At 38.2% G+C, this 16,116-nt stretch overlaps 2 protein-coding genes across 2 annotated transcripts; both read right to left on the bottom strand.

The window, feature by feature from the left end:
* Positions 1-946: 946 nt before the first annotated feature.
* map9 (microtubule-associated protein 9) lies at positions 947-5,620 on the bottom strand. Its single transcript, XM_037674957.1, has 13 exons — positions 5,549-5,620; positions 5,089-5,176; positions 4,513-5,016; positions 4,283-4,440; positions 4,085-4,193; positions 3,935-3,999; positions 3,795-3,856; positions 3,560-3,710; positions 2,061-2,147; positions 1,820-1,981; positions 1,596-1,741; positions 1,292-1,427; positions 947-1,066 (listed from the first exon to the last, which is right to left on the bottom strand). The coding sequence occupies exons 1-13, from the start codon at positions 5,618-5,620 to the stop codon at positions 947-949; spliced, it is 1,860 nt and encodes a 619-aa protein (XP_037530885.1).
* Positions 5,621-7,864: 2,244 nt separating this feature from the next.
* smim14 (small integral membrane protein 14) lies at positions 7,865-14,242 on the bottom strand. Its single transcript, XM_037674956.1, has 6 exons — positions 14,130-14,242; positions 12,463-12,650; positions 11,912-12,009; positions 11,211-11,259; positions 10,986-11,140; positions 7,865-7,972 (listed from the first exon to the last, which is right to left on the bottom strand). Exons 3-6 carry the CDS (start codon positions 11,984-11,986, stop codon positions 7,934-7,936), a joined length of 318 nt encoding a protein of 105 aa, XP_037530884.1. The 5' UTR covers positions 11,987-12,009; positions 12,463-12,650; positions 14,130-14,242; the 3' UTR covers positions 7,865-7,933.
* Between the last annotated feature and the right edge of the window lie 1,874 nt (positions 14,243-16,116).

The raw sequence follows: 16,116 nt of genomic DNA, 5'->3' as shown, positions 1-16,116 counted from the left end.
TACATTATGGAAAATAATGACCTTTATCACAATATGCTAATTTTTTGAGAAGGACCTGTACATAGATAGTTTTATTTGAAGGTATTGTAAGAATCATATCAGAGAATAGAAACAAAACAAAGTTTTATATTACATACATCAAACCCCTAAGTGCACAGGTTGTTTATCTTGACATGTTTCAAACAAGTATTACTGTCCGAATATCATTATCATGTTTGTCACGTTCTGAACTCAGGTTCAACTGAAAGAAAGTTACTTCCTTGCTGCTCACTTGGCATTGTGGGTAGATGAATCAGCATCTCCATAAAGTGCTCTGAAGTTTCCAAGTGGATGGCTGCACCATGAGACGATATCAGAAGAAATCTAGCTGGACTAAAGAGGAAAAGCGCTGGACTGTTGCTCGATGGTCCAACGTCCTCTTTTCACATGAAAGTAAATGTCACGTTTCATTTTCACGTTCAAGTCCCAAAGTCTGGAAGAAGAACGGAGAGGCACAGAATCCAAGCAGCCTGAGGTCCAGTGTGAAGTTTCCACAGTCAGTGATGATTAGGAGCCCCGTCATCTGCTGGTGCTGGTTTTATCAAGTCCAGTTCAATTAACCTTTAAATTAAATTAACCACCGAGCTACCACAGCCCTCTGTGTGGAGCAGAGAGCTGCCATGTAAGGCGCCTGGGGGAGCCCTTAAAGCCCTTGCTCAAGGGCAAAAGAGTGTGGAGGCAGGTGTGAGTGCTTCATCTTTCCCACCCACATTTTTGACGTTGTTGATCCAGGAGTTTAACCGGCGACCTTCTTTAACCTCTGCGCCACCACGTCCTCATTAAACAGCATTAGTAAAAATGCTAAATAAAAATTTGACTAAAAAAAATCTACCAGAAGACTTATCTACAAACAACCTATAAAGACAAATAAATAAATAAAAGTTGAAATGCAGCACAGAGCCATCAGTCATTTTCCAAACGGTACGGTTTTATTCGGAGGGCTCCAGGGTGGGGGAGGACTCTCTTGAATTATTGCTTGTACTTGTCTGTCCCTCCATCTTTTCTTCTGCTCCTGGTCCTTTCTCGTCTGATGGGGGACAAAAAAGGAAATCTAAACAATTGGTTCATTTAAAAATCTCATCTGAAAGGTAAAAATAAATCTCTAAAACGTCACGGAGAAACTTCAAGACTAGGATGAAAGCCAGCTCCTCGACAAACCAGAAACAGTCATTTTTAGTAAAGAATCAGTAGAAGAAACGTTTCTTTCATGAGACGACCTGCGTCTCTTCTGTTTCTGGTCCTTTCTACTCACCAGCCAGCTCTCAAATTTCTCTAAAGCCATCTTGTCCCTTTCTTCTTTCAGGCACTGCTTTTCCTTCGCTTTGCTTTGGTTTTGTTCGCGTTCAATCTCCAGATCTTTGCGAAGAACATCTTTCTTCTTTTCACACCTTAACGATGTAAAAACAACTCAAAATCAGTGTTATGGTGAAACGTCCAGCTGAGGCTGCCATCTTGTGGTTTGTGGTGTAAATTGTAATTGTTTTGTTATAAAAACACGGATCGGTGAACATCTACATCTAAAGGTACTTATTAAATAAAGTGATATTGAGTCTCACCAGTCAGAAAAAGCAGACTTGTTGATTTGCTTCTTCTCTTCTTCTTGCTCTTGTTTCTGCAGCTGAAGTTTATCTTCAGCTTCTTTCTGTTGTCGGCGTTTCTCTCTCAGCAGGTGACCTCGTTCCTCCTTCCACTTCTCGAACACCTTTTAGTCGTTACAGAAATGCTCATTAACGTCAAACTATTAAAGTCCCACAGCTTCCACCTTGAATAAGCTCTTTACCTGTTTAGCACACTGTATTTTCTCTTGTTTCTCCTCAGTTGCTTTTTGTTCTTTTCTCGTCTTCTCGTTCCTTTCTTTTGCCTTGGCTCTGAGGATTTCTGTTTTCTTTTCCTTCCAAGCTTCATAAGAGGCATCGACGTCTTCCTTTTTAGACTCTTGTTCCTGTTTTTTAACAGGGAGATGGTTAGTTGTGAAATAACTGTTTTCATTACGTTCTTCTGGGATGGTGAGCTGCAGTCACCTGCTGTTCCTTTTCTTTTAAACGCTGCTCTTTCTTCTTCAGCTCAATGTTGCGTCTTGACGCTTCTCTTTTCTTTTTTAGCCATTCCTGTTGTGAGCATGAAGAGTTTTATTCAGTTAAAAATGCCCGCAACAAACTATTTATGCCATAAAAACATCACCGTTTAGAATTAGATTAAAGATAGTCCATATTTTAATGCTTGGAATGAAAATACAGATTATTTCCCCTGATGTCCAAATAAAAAGGGAAGTATGTATATACTGGTAATTAACTCACTTTCCCTTGCCTTTGATTAACATGTTTGCATGCTTTTGTTGTTTTATGATTCCAGTTCCCACAGATCAGAGTGTGTATCTCTGCAGCTCGATTGTGACATCTTCATAACCACGCCTTCAGTATCTGCATGGCTTTTTAAATCAGATATCTACGACAGCCTTTTTATATTTTATCTCTGGAGCTGCCTCCTCCTGTGCCAGTTTGGTCTAAACCACGCCATATTTACAGATTAATGCAACAGCTGAACGACCGCAGAGCCCATGGATTCGTCCCAGTAACATTTTTAAAACCAGACAGGTGGAGCACACAGAGGAGTTTAGAACAAGTTTATTAATTATTGTGCTGATTCGTTTCCAGGTCCTCTCAAATAATGCTCATGGTGCTCTGATCAGGGTCACAGAGCCTAAATGTTAGCATGCCTTGCTCTCATCAGCTCAGAAACAAACGGAGGTAAGTCAGATGAGTTATTCTAATCCAAAGGATTTGGATATGCTTCAGAGAATCTGGTCCTTGGGCACCTCAACAGAAACAACCTTAGCATAACAGCAGCTAAAACAGCTAAATTCTAACACAGCTGAAGATCAAAAGCTTTTATTGCTTTTGACAGAGTATGAAACAAGTGAGATTTTGACCCATTATTTATCAGGCATTACTGTATTTTGACCCGACAACTACTATAAACTAAAAGCAGCAGAAGTTATGTGATTCTGGATAAAATAAAAATAAAAATGATCTTTCAGATTTAGTTGGAAGCTCCTAACTGCTTCTTTTCGTTTCACCAAGGCTCACGCAGGTTAATTAAAGGTCAGTTTTATATTAAAAATCAATGCAATTCATTTCCACATCTCTTTAGTATTTTATGTTCATATCACGGCATTCTTTTACATCGAAATAAATTAAAAGGATTAGTACAAAACTTTGTAACTTAACCAAACATTTAGGTCATTTGTCTCACAGACTATTGAGAAATTATCCTGCAGTTAATTCAGTATGCTAAGGTTTCTCTGCATGTCCCTACTAAACAAATGTTTTGACGTAATTACAGCGTTTCAGAGGAAGCAGCCTGCGTCAATGAATAACTGAATTGTTTGGGGTTGTTTCATTTTAAAACTACAGACACTGACAGTCTATCTGGCCTGTTTACACAAAGTCTCAGCGTTCACACTTAAAACTCAAGCAGTGTGGGCGCCTGTGGGGCTGAAAATGACAACAAAGACCCTGACCTGGTAAACTGCTGCCCTGACAGAATCTGCTGCTTTTGGCTGGGACTCTTGTAGAGAAACTTTACGGTCCAGAACTTTTAGAGCCCCCAAGTACTTCGATTCTACCTTTTTGGAGCACGCACTGTGAGACCTCGTGCTAGAAGTGGATGTCCTGTGACCGAAAAACAAACAAACTTATTGTCACTTATCTTTCTGCGTCGTACGTTATCTCGATTAGTTTGACCTCCATACTCACATGGTGTCCAACGATTCATCAGGGGCATGAGAGAGTTGATTTGAGGTATCTCTTGAGCATCCCTGAGAGAAGAATAAACGTAGATTTACACTGATGTATGAAAGACCGAGTCCTGATGAATAAGGCATGGCTTTTCTTACATTAAATTCTTCAAACAATGAGTAGTTTTTCTCTGCTTCTTTGCTGTCATCAGAAATAAAAGCATCTAAAACAGTAAACCAAATATTATTCCAAGGAACAGCTCATAATAATGATTTAAAATAATAATAAAAAAAAAACCCAGACGTTACCTCTGGAGCCAGAATCCAGCGTGGATTTAGTAGCGAGTTGCGACTGTTTGCTCTTATTTGAAGAGGATTTGCTGAGGTCAGGTGAAACTGAGTGATCTCCGTCAGTCTGCTGCCGTCAAACAACATAAACAAAACTTGTTTACTTTGCATCCTAAAACACATGATGATAAACATAAAATGTAAACTTGATTTACTTACAGCAGTGCTGCTGTATGCATCAGAGAGAGGGGCTGACACAGAGGACGCCAGGGGCCCGTTTAAATCCGGAGGTGCAGTTTCTTCAGCTGTTCTTTCTGTAACGCGTGGCTTTAATCCGAGAGTCCTTTGTCGAGGTTTGGGTTTAGGCGGCTCCCTCTCTGAAAAGCAGAAATCAGAGCATAATGTCTGTGTGGATCTTTAAAAAGTATGATGTGTCATAAAACACTGACCAGCTGAAGAAGTGTTGTTGAGGAGAGATGTTGATGGAACCTCAAAGGTTTCTCCCAACACGGAGTTCCTCTTCTGCTCCGTTGGACCTGGCGCTTCCTCCACGCTGCTGCCAGACGTTGGAGGCAAAGGCAGAGTATCGTCTGATGTTTTAGATGACTGACTTGTGTTCTCCGTCGTGAGCTGAGGATCAGAAAACTCCACACTATTTTTAACCTGTGTATTTTCTTCATTTGTGGAGTGCTGGGAAGAAAAGGAGCCATTATTATTGTCACATGCGTCAACAGAAGACCCCAGTGGCTTGTCTTCGTGGGCCTCTGAAGCTGCTTTGTCTTTAGAGTCTGAGCTGCTTCTTTGAGATTTCAGGAAGGAAACCTTCTTCGGCCTGCTATGTTTGTCTTCATCGTCATCTGAAAGGTCAAACGTCTTCAGTTTTGCCTTGGCCTTCCCAGCCTTAAACGCATCAATCCTGCTTTTTTTTGAACGGAGAAGTTTGTTGAAAAATTCTGAAACACAGGGAGTAAAAGGAGAATCAGAAAGTGTACAAGTTCTGGTGATTTGATCCTCTGAGCATTTACCATCTTCTTCGTCGATGTTATTAAAATTAGACAATTGTTCTGCTTTTGTTCTGCTTGCCCTGGAGGACACAGCTGCCTGAAGTTCATCCTGCGACAAAGAAATTACAGTTTAAAAGTTTATCACAATTCTATGGGATCATTTATTAAATGGACTGTACTTATAGCGCCTTTCTGTCTTAGATACTCGGAGAACTTTACAATCTGTGTCCTCATTTACCCATTCATACAGCACTCTATATCTTTACAAAGAGTAATCAGAGCTTTAGATCACATTCATGCACCGATGGGACACACATTGGAGGCAGGGAGGGGTTCGGTGTCTTGCCCAGGGACACTTCGGCATGTGACTGCTGGAGGCATCGAGCTCTCCCACTGGAGGACGACTGCTCCACAGCCGCCCCATATTACCGGTGTTTATTAATAAATACAAAACAGAGTGTATATAATTAACATTTCCTACCTGAAATGTTGTTCTTTTTAACGTTTTCGGGCTTTTTGAATACGCAAGTGTGGTCACCTCCTGATCTGTCATCGTGACACTGCGACTTTTCTCTAAAGACACATTAGCATGTTAGCTAATGTTTGCTAAAGCTAAGAAGCCTGTAAACTTGAGGCTCTGCGACAAAAATAACGATGTGCTAACTTTGATACTTTCAGCCTTGTGCTTTTGCTAACAATATTCGTGTTAATAACGAGGATTGTTGTGTAACCAGAAGCCTCACGAGCCAAAAGCCAATGGAGCTGTTGTCGGTTACCACGGAGACGGAACTTCCGGTTTACACAGCGCGCATGCTCACAACTGAACAGGATGTTTTGTTTTTGTTATAGTAAATTTTCAGGTTTTTCACACATAGAAATAAAAAAAAATATATAAAAATAGTGTTTGAAAGCTTACAATTACTTAATTTTTTTTTTAATCCTTAAATATTACAAGTCCACTTTTTTATACAATCCAGGATAAAGCCAAATAATAATGTAAAACTGAAACCTCAGAACAATAATTACATTATCTATCTGCCAAATAAATGCACATTCGATTAAAAAAAAAGGTATATACCATAATTAACTAATTCACCTCCAATTTTTAAAAGGATGAAATAAGCACCATGTATTTTGGTGAAAATATTTTGTTGAAAATATAAACTTTTGTAAAAAGTATGATTACAGAAAGAAAAGTGTGGGCTTATAACAAAACAGACAAGCCATTAGGACTTAGTTTTTTTATTTTGTTGTTGGAAAAGTGCATAGTTGAAGCCCTTTCAATTTTTTGTCATTCAAAGTCTCCTGCGATACTAAATAGTTCATGTATTCATCTCTAAGAAATAATCTATTCCCTCATCACTGTATACAAAAATTCAAGATTACAATTCTTACAGCTGTTCCCTGCTTTTCCTCTAAACATTTCTGTAGTGTTGCGTTACTATAAGTAAGAGACATTGATATGAAAATAAAGAGTTACCATTTATCCAAAGAACCTGCAATAATACGAGTAACATGATATTCATTCTGGATGTAAATGAAGGCCCACACACAGTTTAATGACCAAGTAAAGATGATCACAGAGTGTAGTTCGACCTAAAAATCAAAGAAAATCTCAAAAGGTTGGTGAACAGATGGTGCCACCTTTTAGGTAAAAGGGGAGGAAAATATGACGTAAATGTTGATGCATCAGTGAAAAAACTGTTCCCACTAAATTTTATATGAAAAAAGTACACAAAAACACAAACCCTTCAACAAAAACTTTTGCAAAAAGTGCAATAAATGCAACTAAAAATCCAGAAATTGGCACAGTTTAAACATGTGTTCACACTCAGATCACTTAGTTCAAATCAGAACATCATACCTTCAAAAGGAATCAGAACTGCTTAAAATGTTTTTTGTTGTTGATTTTGGTTTATCTCAAGGAAAACAAACGAAACCTTCTCACTTTGTTCGCCCAGAGTTTATCATCTGGAAATCACGGCCTGCAACGAGTTGCATCATTTTAAAAGGTATCTCTGCCAGGTCTACAAAATAAATATTTATAATATGAAACTATGCTTTTGTCATGTCAATCTCCCTCACACACACAAGCCAAGTGATATTTAAAGGGGCAAACCATCCACAAGAATCAGATCATAAAGTGGACCCGGCTGTTTTTGGTATAATTTCCCCCCATGGTGTGATCTCATTTTTGTCATTAGGCTGGTTTAATTAAGCCGTCGACACCTGATGGGACGCAACATCATTACAGTACCTTCTTACAGTTTGTAACTTTCAACAAGTGAAAAAGAGGAATGTTTCAGACATAAGAACACGCCATCACTCAGCAGGGACTTCCCTGAAACCCCTGCCCTCTGCCATGATGGTGTGACCCATTCTTCATGAACTTAGTCGAGTTTCTAAGAACCCATGGGCAGCAGAGGCAGGATGAGGAACCAGCTTTAAACCCTGACGCACCTTCTGATTAAAGACTGAAGTAACTAAAGGAACCCGACTGATACTTAAAATACAACAATCCTGGGTTGTAATAGAATTCAAGCTGGAAAGAGTTTGTGTAATTATGTTCAATTATTAACTTCATGAAATTAATATTTGATCACACAACACTTTTTATTGTAATCTGATATTATTATCTTGTTTTGTTTATATTATATGTTGATCTCAAAGAGATTATTACAATAAAACCTGTGCTGGTGTTACTGACATACAGTGTCAGTCGGGCTCCTGTAAACAGAATAAACAAAAATCAGTTTTAACAATAGGATATAAAGGAAAACAGAGAGAGAGAGAGGGCTGACAGGGAGCTGCAGCAGTCCTGGTCAGTCTGAGCAGCTTGATGGTTGCTGGTGCTCCTGCTCCTCTGTTAATCCACAGGCGGTGCTGGAGGCTCCCGTCTTTCACTCTGAGGAGCAAAATGAAAGTTACATTAGTTTATAAAACAGAAACAACGAGAACATCCAAAAACATCACCAAACCAATAACGAGTTCATATAAAACAGGAGTATTTGAAAGCCTTATTAAGCACTAAAACCAGAATGCCAGTGAAGCAAAGTCCTTAGCTGCAGCTTATTTACATACAACCCAGTGACGCGTTACTAAAAACCAGAGGCTCGTACAACAACATAGTACTGGAGCTGCCTCAGAGGTAAGAAGTTACATCAGTAAGAACACTGTTTCTGAGCAACTACTATAATCAAACAAACTTTTTGTGTCTAGAGATATTAAGACATTATTTTTTGTATATTTCAATCAGAAGCATCTAAATAGCTTGACTTTTACTAAAAACAATTTTTGAAGACATCTCAGTAGTCTAAACTTTAAAGAACTTAAAAGAAACGTGTTCCTCTAAAATTGATGACGTTTTAAAGATTTGGAGTTAAAAGTTATTTGGTTTCTCATTTCAAAATTACAACTAACAGACTTAAAAGTTTTTGTGTTCCTCTAGACATATGGACATCATACACTACTTTAAATGATTTTAAATGAAAGTTAGTTATGGAGTTCCTCAGAGTTCAGTGCTTGGACAAATACTCTTTACCTGATATACGTTTCCATTAGTTAAAGTTATTAAACAGCATGGGATACATTTTCATTGTTATGCTGATGATACACAATTATATTTGTCCATGAAAACCAATGAATCCAATCAGTTTCTTAGACTACAAGCATGTCTTAAAGACATAAAAACCTGGTTGACCCTAAATTTTCTGCTTTTAAACTCAGACAAGACTGAGGTTTTAGTTTTTGGACATGAGCATCTTAGGAATGAATGTTTCAGTCTTCCTCTCTCCTTAGATGGCATTAATCTGGCCTCCAGCTCTAATGTTAAAAATATTGGTGTTATTTTTGATCAGGACATGTCTTTTACCCCACATCCAGAATAGAATTCAAAATCTTACTTCTAACCTACAAAGCTCTCAACAACCTAGCTCCATCTTATATTACAGATCTTATTGTTCCATATTTTCCTAACAGAGCATTCACTCTCAGACTGTAGGTTTACTTGTGGTTCCTAGAGTTTCCAAAAGCAAAATAGGAGGAAGATCTTTCAGTTATCAGGCTACTCTCTTGTGGAACCAACTTCCAGTTTCTGTCCGTGAGGCTGACACATTGTCCAGTTTGAAGACTGGGATTAAGAGTTTCCTTTTTGATAAATCCTATAGTTAGGGTTGGCTTGTTATGCTGCCATAGGCTTAGACTACTGGAGGACAAATTGATATCACTTCCTTAAATGAATTGCTAAAATTGATTGAATAGATGTCCAGATGACCTGACTGAACATCGTTAGATTTTTACCTGGATTATTGAACATGAACTTTGGTGTTAAAATTGAATAGTTTTCATTTGAAATTATTTCTATGTTAACATGTGATTCTCAACCTGCCATTGTGTATCTGTTCCTCTCAAACCCAGCCGGTTGAAGCAGATGGCCTCTTGTCCTGAGCCTGGTTCTGCTAAAGGTTTCTTCCTCATGAGGGAGTTTTTCCTTTCCACTGTCGCCTTCATGCTTGCTCAAGATGAGAGTCTGCGATGAAGTTAAACTCAAAGCAGTCTGCTCCTCAGATAAATAATGTTAAATTATTATTTTTAATATATGAATGTTTCTGTTCAGTGCCCTGAGATGACTTCTGTTAAGACTTGGCGCTATACAAATAAACTGAACTGAATTTTAGTACTTTCGTACATTTACGATCTATTTCATGAAATTATTTAAAAAAGTTTCCCATCAAAGCATTTACCGTCTTAGACAATCCACTATGGATTAATCTGGTTAATCCAAGAGGTTTTTTACAACTGGAAATGTTTTAATTGTTCAAAACTTCTACAGAGAACTGCACTTCAAAAGATCTGAACTACCCTTGTAAGATGGATTAGATACGTTGAGCCTTCTTCACAGTCCAGAGTAGAGCTCACAAAGGTGGCTTGATTGTGAGATACAGTTACAGTAATCTGCAAGTGAGTAATCAGATTACAAAGCATAAATTATTGGAACGGTTTCTTTAAGAGGTTGTGATGTCTTAAAATGTATTTGTCTGTTGGTGCAGGCTGACAGAGAAATTTAACGAACAGATATTCATTTATCACCCTCATATCTAGGAGCTCGGTTTCTACCTCGTGTGTCTGTAGTCGTTTCGTCAAACATGAAAGCAAAATCTGCAGAACGGAGGAAACGACACGTTTCTCCAACCCTCGTTTCAAAATACAAAACATAGGTTTTTGGCTTCCATTTTGTTGTAATAAACTTTTATAAAGCAGCCTGATTGGAACTTTAGTTGGACATAAAGAAACAGAAAGTCACATAATGAAGAGATAACAGATGAAACAGAACTTTTTGATTTGACTCAAGGATTACGAACACTGACCAGAACACTGTGTTACTCAAAGTGTTTTGTTTGAAATGTTTCAGGCCATCCCTCTTTTTTTTTATCTTTCAAAGTGTCTTGAGCACATTTTGTGTCAAGTTTTCTGCTATGAGCCAATGAGTGTTAGTACCTTTTAATATCAGAAATGATTTTAGGTCAGTGAGAAGTGGCTCAAATGAAAACATAAAACAACATTTGCCTGGAAAAAAGAAGAAGCTCTAAGACTGATGAGAAAAATACTAAATAAAAGATGCCAAAGGGGGAAAAAAACACTTTAAAACCACTTTAAAAGTTTACAAAAAACAGAAATGGTTTAAAAGTTCTATTTAAAATAATTCAACTTTAAAAGGTATCAGGAGAATAACTAACAAAGGGAATCAATACTGAACTGCCAATTTACTAAGAACAAGTCATGCTTTTTACTGCTGTTGTACTTTTTCTACTTTCTTATGCCAGTAAGTCAATTATTTAACTTTTAATGAAACTATGTTTGGTAAACTTTTGTCTCTGTGACACTGCTGTCTTTGTCATGAGAAAAGACTCTGCACTGACGTGATGAGGTCCTGAGGGTTTTCCTGCAGGGCGAGCTCCCCTGAGACCAGATGGGCGCAGCAGAAACAGGACCAGGGCCACCACCACCCAGCCCATCAGGACCATGGACAGGGTCAGGTCACCTCCTCCACCTCCTGGCCCACTGGGTCCTGGCACTGCGCAGAAACACGTGTAATCTAAAACCGTTTTGTTGTGACGTGAAGCAGAAGAGGAGGCTCTACGTACGCTCTTGAGGGCACTCTATGTCCGTGCAGTAGGACTGAGATTGTCTGAGCTGAAACAAAAAACATTAAATATCAACTCAGATCATCAGCGCTCATGTGCAAAAAGAAAAACATGCATGTCTCCCTTAACACACTGCTAATTATAACATGAAGTCACACACGATAAGAATTACTACTTGTTTCCTGAAATATCTGACTCATAAACTCTGTGTTAGTTCATTTTGACTACACCCTTTATGTGAGAAGCAAATCAGAGAGCTCCGAGTGGCTTCAAGCCCTCAGCCAACTGCAACCTGCCATGCAAGTTACACCTGAGCACAAAAAGAAAATAAGGTCATCTGAAAACTGAGACAAAGTGAAGAAAGGGGGTTCTTTTAATCCAACTCAGATCTAATCTTTCACACTTCTTATATCTGCCGATTAGAGCCGGAGTTAACCAACAAGAGCAAACGTTGATATTTGACCACGTGGCAGAGAGAAAGATGTGACTGCAGAGCTCTGCTACCAAAACAAACACACAACAGGAACCAGGATGTGCTGCTACAGCGTCACTATCTTCCATTTCATTATCGCTCCTTCTAAACTGACCTTCACTTAGCTTCAAGTTGTGGGTGTTTGGTTTACATTTACTCCTCATACGTCATATTTAACCTGATCATTATCATCAAAACAGTCTAGAAGCCTCTCGATTCTGTTTCTTACCAGACTGATGAGGCGTCTCATGGCGTATTCCTGAGTGCAGATACACTCACAGGGGTCAAAGCCTCCTTCGGCCATTTCTAATCCAGAAACTGTCCACTCTGAAACAGAAGAGCTGCTATTAGAACGAACACGAACGAGTAAAAGAAGCCAAAGGTTGCTTCTCGACAATGCTGTGCAGTTTTGTTTCTCACACACACATTAGTAGGAGGAGACTGCTCAGCCTGGGACAACCAGACTTCTCTGTTATCTTGATGCATGTTGCCAATGAGCGATTCTGAGTGAATTTATGGGTTAAAACAGTTTTAAAGCTCTAAACTTGGTTTTATTTGCTTATTTTTTTTACTGCTGAAAAGTCAGTATCAACTTAGAAACTGTAAAAAAAAAAGAGAAGAAGTTAAAACCCACCTTGCTCTAGTTTGTACCACGTTTAACAAATCCTAACCGACTCAGAAATGTGATTATGCTCAGTGAGTTTATGATGCATGGCTAACAGTTGTAAAATACAAAGTCTCTCAATAAAACAAAAGGACAAAATCATCTCCATCTTCTACCACTTATCGTTGTCAGGTCACCAAGGCAACAGGTCAAGGAGAGAAATCCAGACCTCCGTTTCCCCAGCGACACTCTCCAGCTCCTCCTAGGGGACCCTGAGGCGTTCCCACACCAGAGAGGGAATATAATCCCTCCAGAGAGCCGAGTCTGCACCGGGGCCTCTTCTTATTGGGACATGCCTGGAACCCTCCAAAGGGAGGCATCAGAATCAGATGAACCACCTCAAGAGAAAATTCATCCTTTCACAATTGTGACAATCAGGTATGTTTCGAAATTAGAGTCTCGTTGTTCACATTTTTCAGATTATTCTGTTAATTTAGCTGCAATCAACATGCTGCCAAGCACAAAAAGACAAAGTGTTTAAAAAATTCCTGCTCGATGGTGTTTCTCTGACACATTCTGTCTGTTTTTATTCTCTGAACTTCAGCTGAGGTTTTACATGTGGTGGTCACCCCACCAGAAACAGGTGCATTTTATCCAATAAGTGCGACACTTACAAGATACTTTATTCCTAGATTAAAACAAAGGATTTTAATGATCTTGTTTTAGTCTTTAATTTATTGTGATAAAACTTATAAAACCTGAGTTTTAAACAATTTAGAATAAAAAGAAAGTTACCCTTCCACAATGTTGCTCTAGGACAATTACCACCGTAAATAGCTTTATACCAACCTTATAGTAATAATTAGTGAACTTTAATTTAAATTTGAAGCACTTTTACAACCAGAAGGTAATTTTTAAATTCTCATTTGAAAAAAAAAAAAGGAAAAAGTGTTTTACAAAAAGATTTGTACGTTTGGATTTGTAAAACAAATTTACTTTAAAAGCACTGAACTGCAACACTCTTTGCTCTGTTTTTGTTTATATCTGGAACTATTAAAGGAAATTTTGGACATTTTCTTACTCAACTGTTACAATTTTATTAATCTACCATAAAATATAACACTTTTTTAGGTGTAAAAAAAAAAAAAAAAAGTAGTTTAAATAAAAAATAATTCAAATGGTCCTGCATTTCAGGGCAAAGTGCAAAAAACCAAAACACTTGGGTTAAAAGTCAAACAAAGATTATTTCAGGCATGCATTGTTGTTTTTATTCAGCCCAATGCAATAATATTGAATGTATTATTTAAATGTCAGTTTGGTAAATTACGAAAAGCAGCAGATGCTGTCTTTCTTTCCAGACTACATTTACCTGTATTCATCTTGAATACACTTTATAAAGATTCCAAACCACGTTTTATCACTTATGCACATTTATTTTGGTATTTTCCCCCAACAAAGCACTGTAATTATTTCCCAGCACCCACAGGAAGTGACAAACAGTATAAATGATATATAAAGTTTCGCATTGCTCAGTTGTTACTCATCATTTGGCTTTTAGCTTGTCCAGCAAAAATGTAAAACTCAGAGAAGCAGACATTGTTAACATCTGCAGAAAGTGCGTGTTAATCTTAACACACTTAAACTCTGAGCTCTCAAAGTAGGAATCATTATTTTCTACCAATCAGATGTGTTAACATTAGCACAGCTGTGCTCTCAAACGCATTAGCTTAACTAGCTTCCTGAGGCTAGCAAAAACTCAGCCATATTGCTTATTTTATTTTTTACATTTGACTGATTCATGCGGAAAATATGTGACGGCAAACGGAATGAAAAAGAGACTTACTCGAGCTTCGTGATTTCCAGAAATAACCCGTATCGTTAGCGGGCCCAAGCTGCTCTGCCGCAGCTGTGTTGTCGCCCAAAAAGTCCGTCAAACATCAGACACGTCAAACATCTCTCCTTGTTTTGTTTACTGCACGTGAGCCAGCCGTCGGTCGGTTAGCCAACCAGCGACTCCCATTTCCGAACTCTCCGCCCAAACGCGAACGTCAGAAAAATCGGCGTCTGTTATTGGTCCAAATATTTGATGGGCGGGAATTTTAACCAATCACAGCACCGAGAGTCATCTGGCTAATAAACAAACAGTCCAGCTGCCAACATGCACTTGGACAACATCTGTTCCATTGTGTAACTAATTTTATGGTCAGAGGACACTTTATATAAGAAAATACACGGGACTACTTCAGTTTAAGGCGGTTTATACCTCTCTTTCAGATTTTACACCTTTTTTTTTTTACACTGTGACCATGTCACCCACCATGGGACAGTCAGTCTTAACTTCTCCATTACCCGTTGAGGAAGGTTTCTTTGTCTTTACACCTAAATGCCAATTTTAAAAGCTTCTTAGTTGGTCAGCATTACAGTATTTTGCAATCAAACTTCTTCCACAAACTTTGCAGTATTTTAGCCGTTTACATTTCAAAACGTTCAGCTTGATCAGAAATAGAGTACTATGATTTTTAGTATTTAAAATACTATGTATACTTTTTCCAATTAACTGACTGCATTTATTGCATTTACTGCATTTATAAAAAACAAACCTTGAGATTAAATTGTTCAGAAACATTGCAATATGAAATCTACTTCAGTAATCCACAAATTATTGTTTTAATACATTTAGATTTTAGCTACTATTTTGCCAGTTTTATCTTTTAGTAGTGCTTTTGCTCATTTTTATACTGAAGCAAAACATTTTTTTAGTAGTCATTCCCTCAGCATTAACTCTGTGTTTTTGCAGAAAATGCTTTTCCCGGTTTACATTGTAACACTTGTTAAAACAAACAAACAAACAAACAAACAAACAAACAAACAAACTAACTAACTAACTAACTAACTAACTAACTAACTAACTAACTAACTAACTAACTAACTAACTAACTAACTAACTAACTAACTAACTAACTAACTAACTAACTAACTAACTAACAACTAATAAAGTCGCCCAATGACATCAAAGTCAAACCCTGACCTGCTGAAACCAAATATGCCCAGGATAAAAGTTCTGATGGGGAAGTGGGGGAAAGGTTTGTAGCCCATCATGTGTAGTCAGTCAGTTAGTCAAACAGTCTTTCAGTCAGTCATTTAATTTGTCTGTCAGTCCATTAATAAGACAGTTTTCCAGTCAATTAATCAGACAGTCTTTCAGTCAGTCAGCAAGACTGTCAGTCAGTCAGTCTGTGAGTCAGTTTAGCATTCTCAGTCAGTTAATCAGTCAGTTTATCAGTCAGTCTTTCAGTGAATTAATCAGCCTGTCAGTCAGTCTTTAAGTCCGTCAATCAACAGTCAGACTTTCAGTCAGTGAGTCATTCAGTTGGTCAGTCTTATAGTCAGGCAGTCAGCCTTTCTGTCAGTCAGTGAGTCAGTCAGTCTTTAACTCAGTGAGTCTTTCAGTGAGTCAGTCTAACTCAGTGAGTCTTTCAGCGAGTCAGTCAGTCTTTAACTCAGTGATTCAGTCAGGTAAACAGTCTGACAGTCAGTGAGTCAGTCAGGTAAACAATCAGTCAGTCTTTAACTCAGTGAGTCTTTCAGTGAGTCAGTCTAACTCAGTGAATCTTTCAACAAATATGTCAGTCTTTAACTCAGTGAGCCTTTCAACGAGTCAGTCAGTCAGTCTTTAACTCAGTGAGCCTTTCAGCGAGTCAGTCAGTCTTTAACTCAAGTCAGTTAGTATTTCAGTGAGACAGTCAGGTAAACAGTCAGTCAGTGAGTCAGTCAGGTAAACAATCAGTCAGTCTTTAACTCAGTGAATCTTTCAGCGAGTCTGTCAGTCT

This window comes from Nematolebias whitei, chromosome 3 (genome assembly GCF_014905685.2).
Source record: "Nematolebias whitei isolate Nwh7 chromosome 3, NemWhi1, whole genome shotgun sequence".
NCBI classification, from domain to species: domain Eukaryota; kingdom Metazoa; phylum Chordata; class Actinopteri; order Cyprinodontiformes; family Rivulidae; genus Nematolebias; species Nematolebias whitei.
Note: the sequence above shows the minus strand (reverse complement) of the source record. Positions and strands in the feature narration are given on the sequence as shown.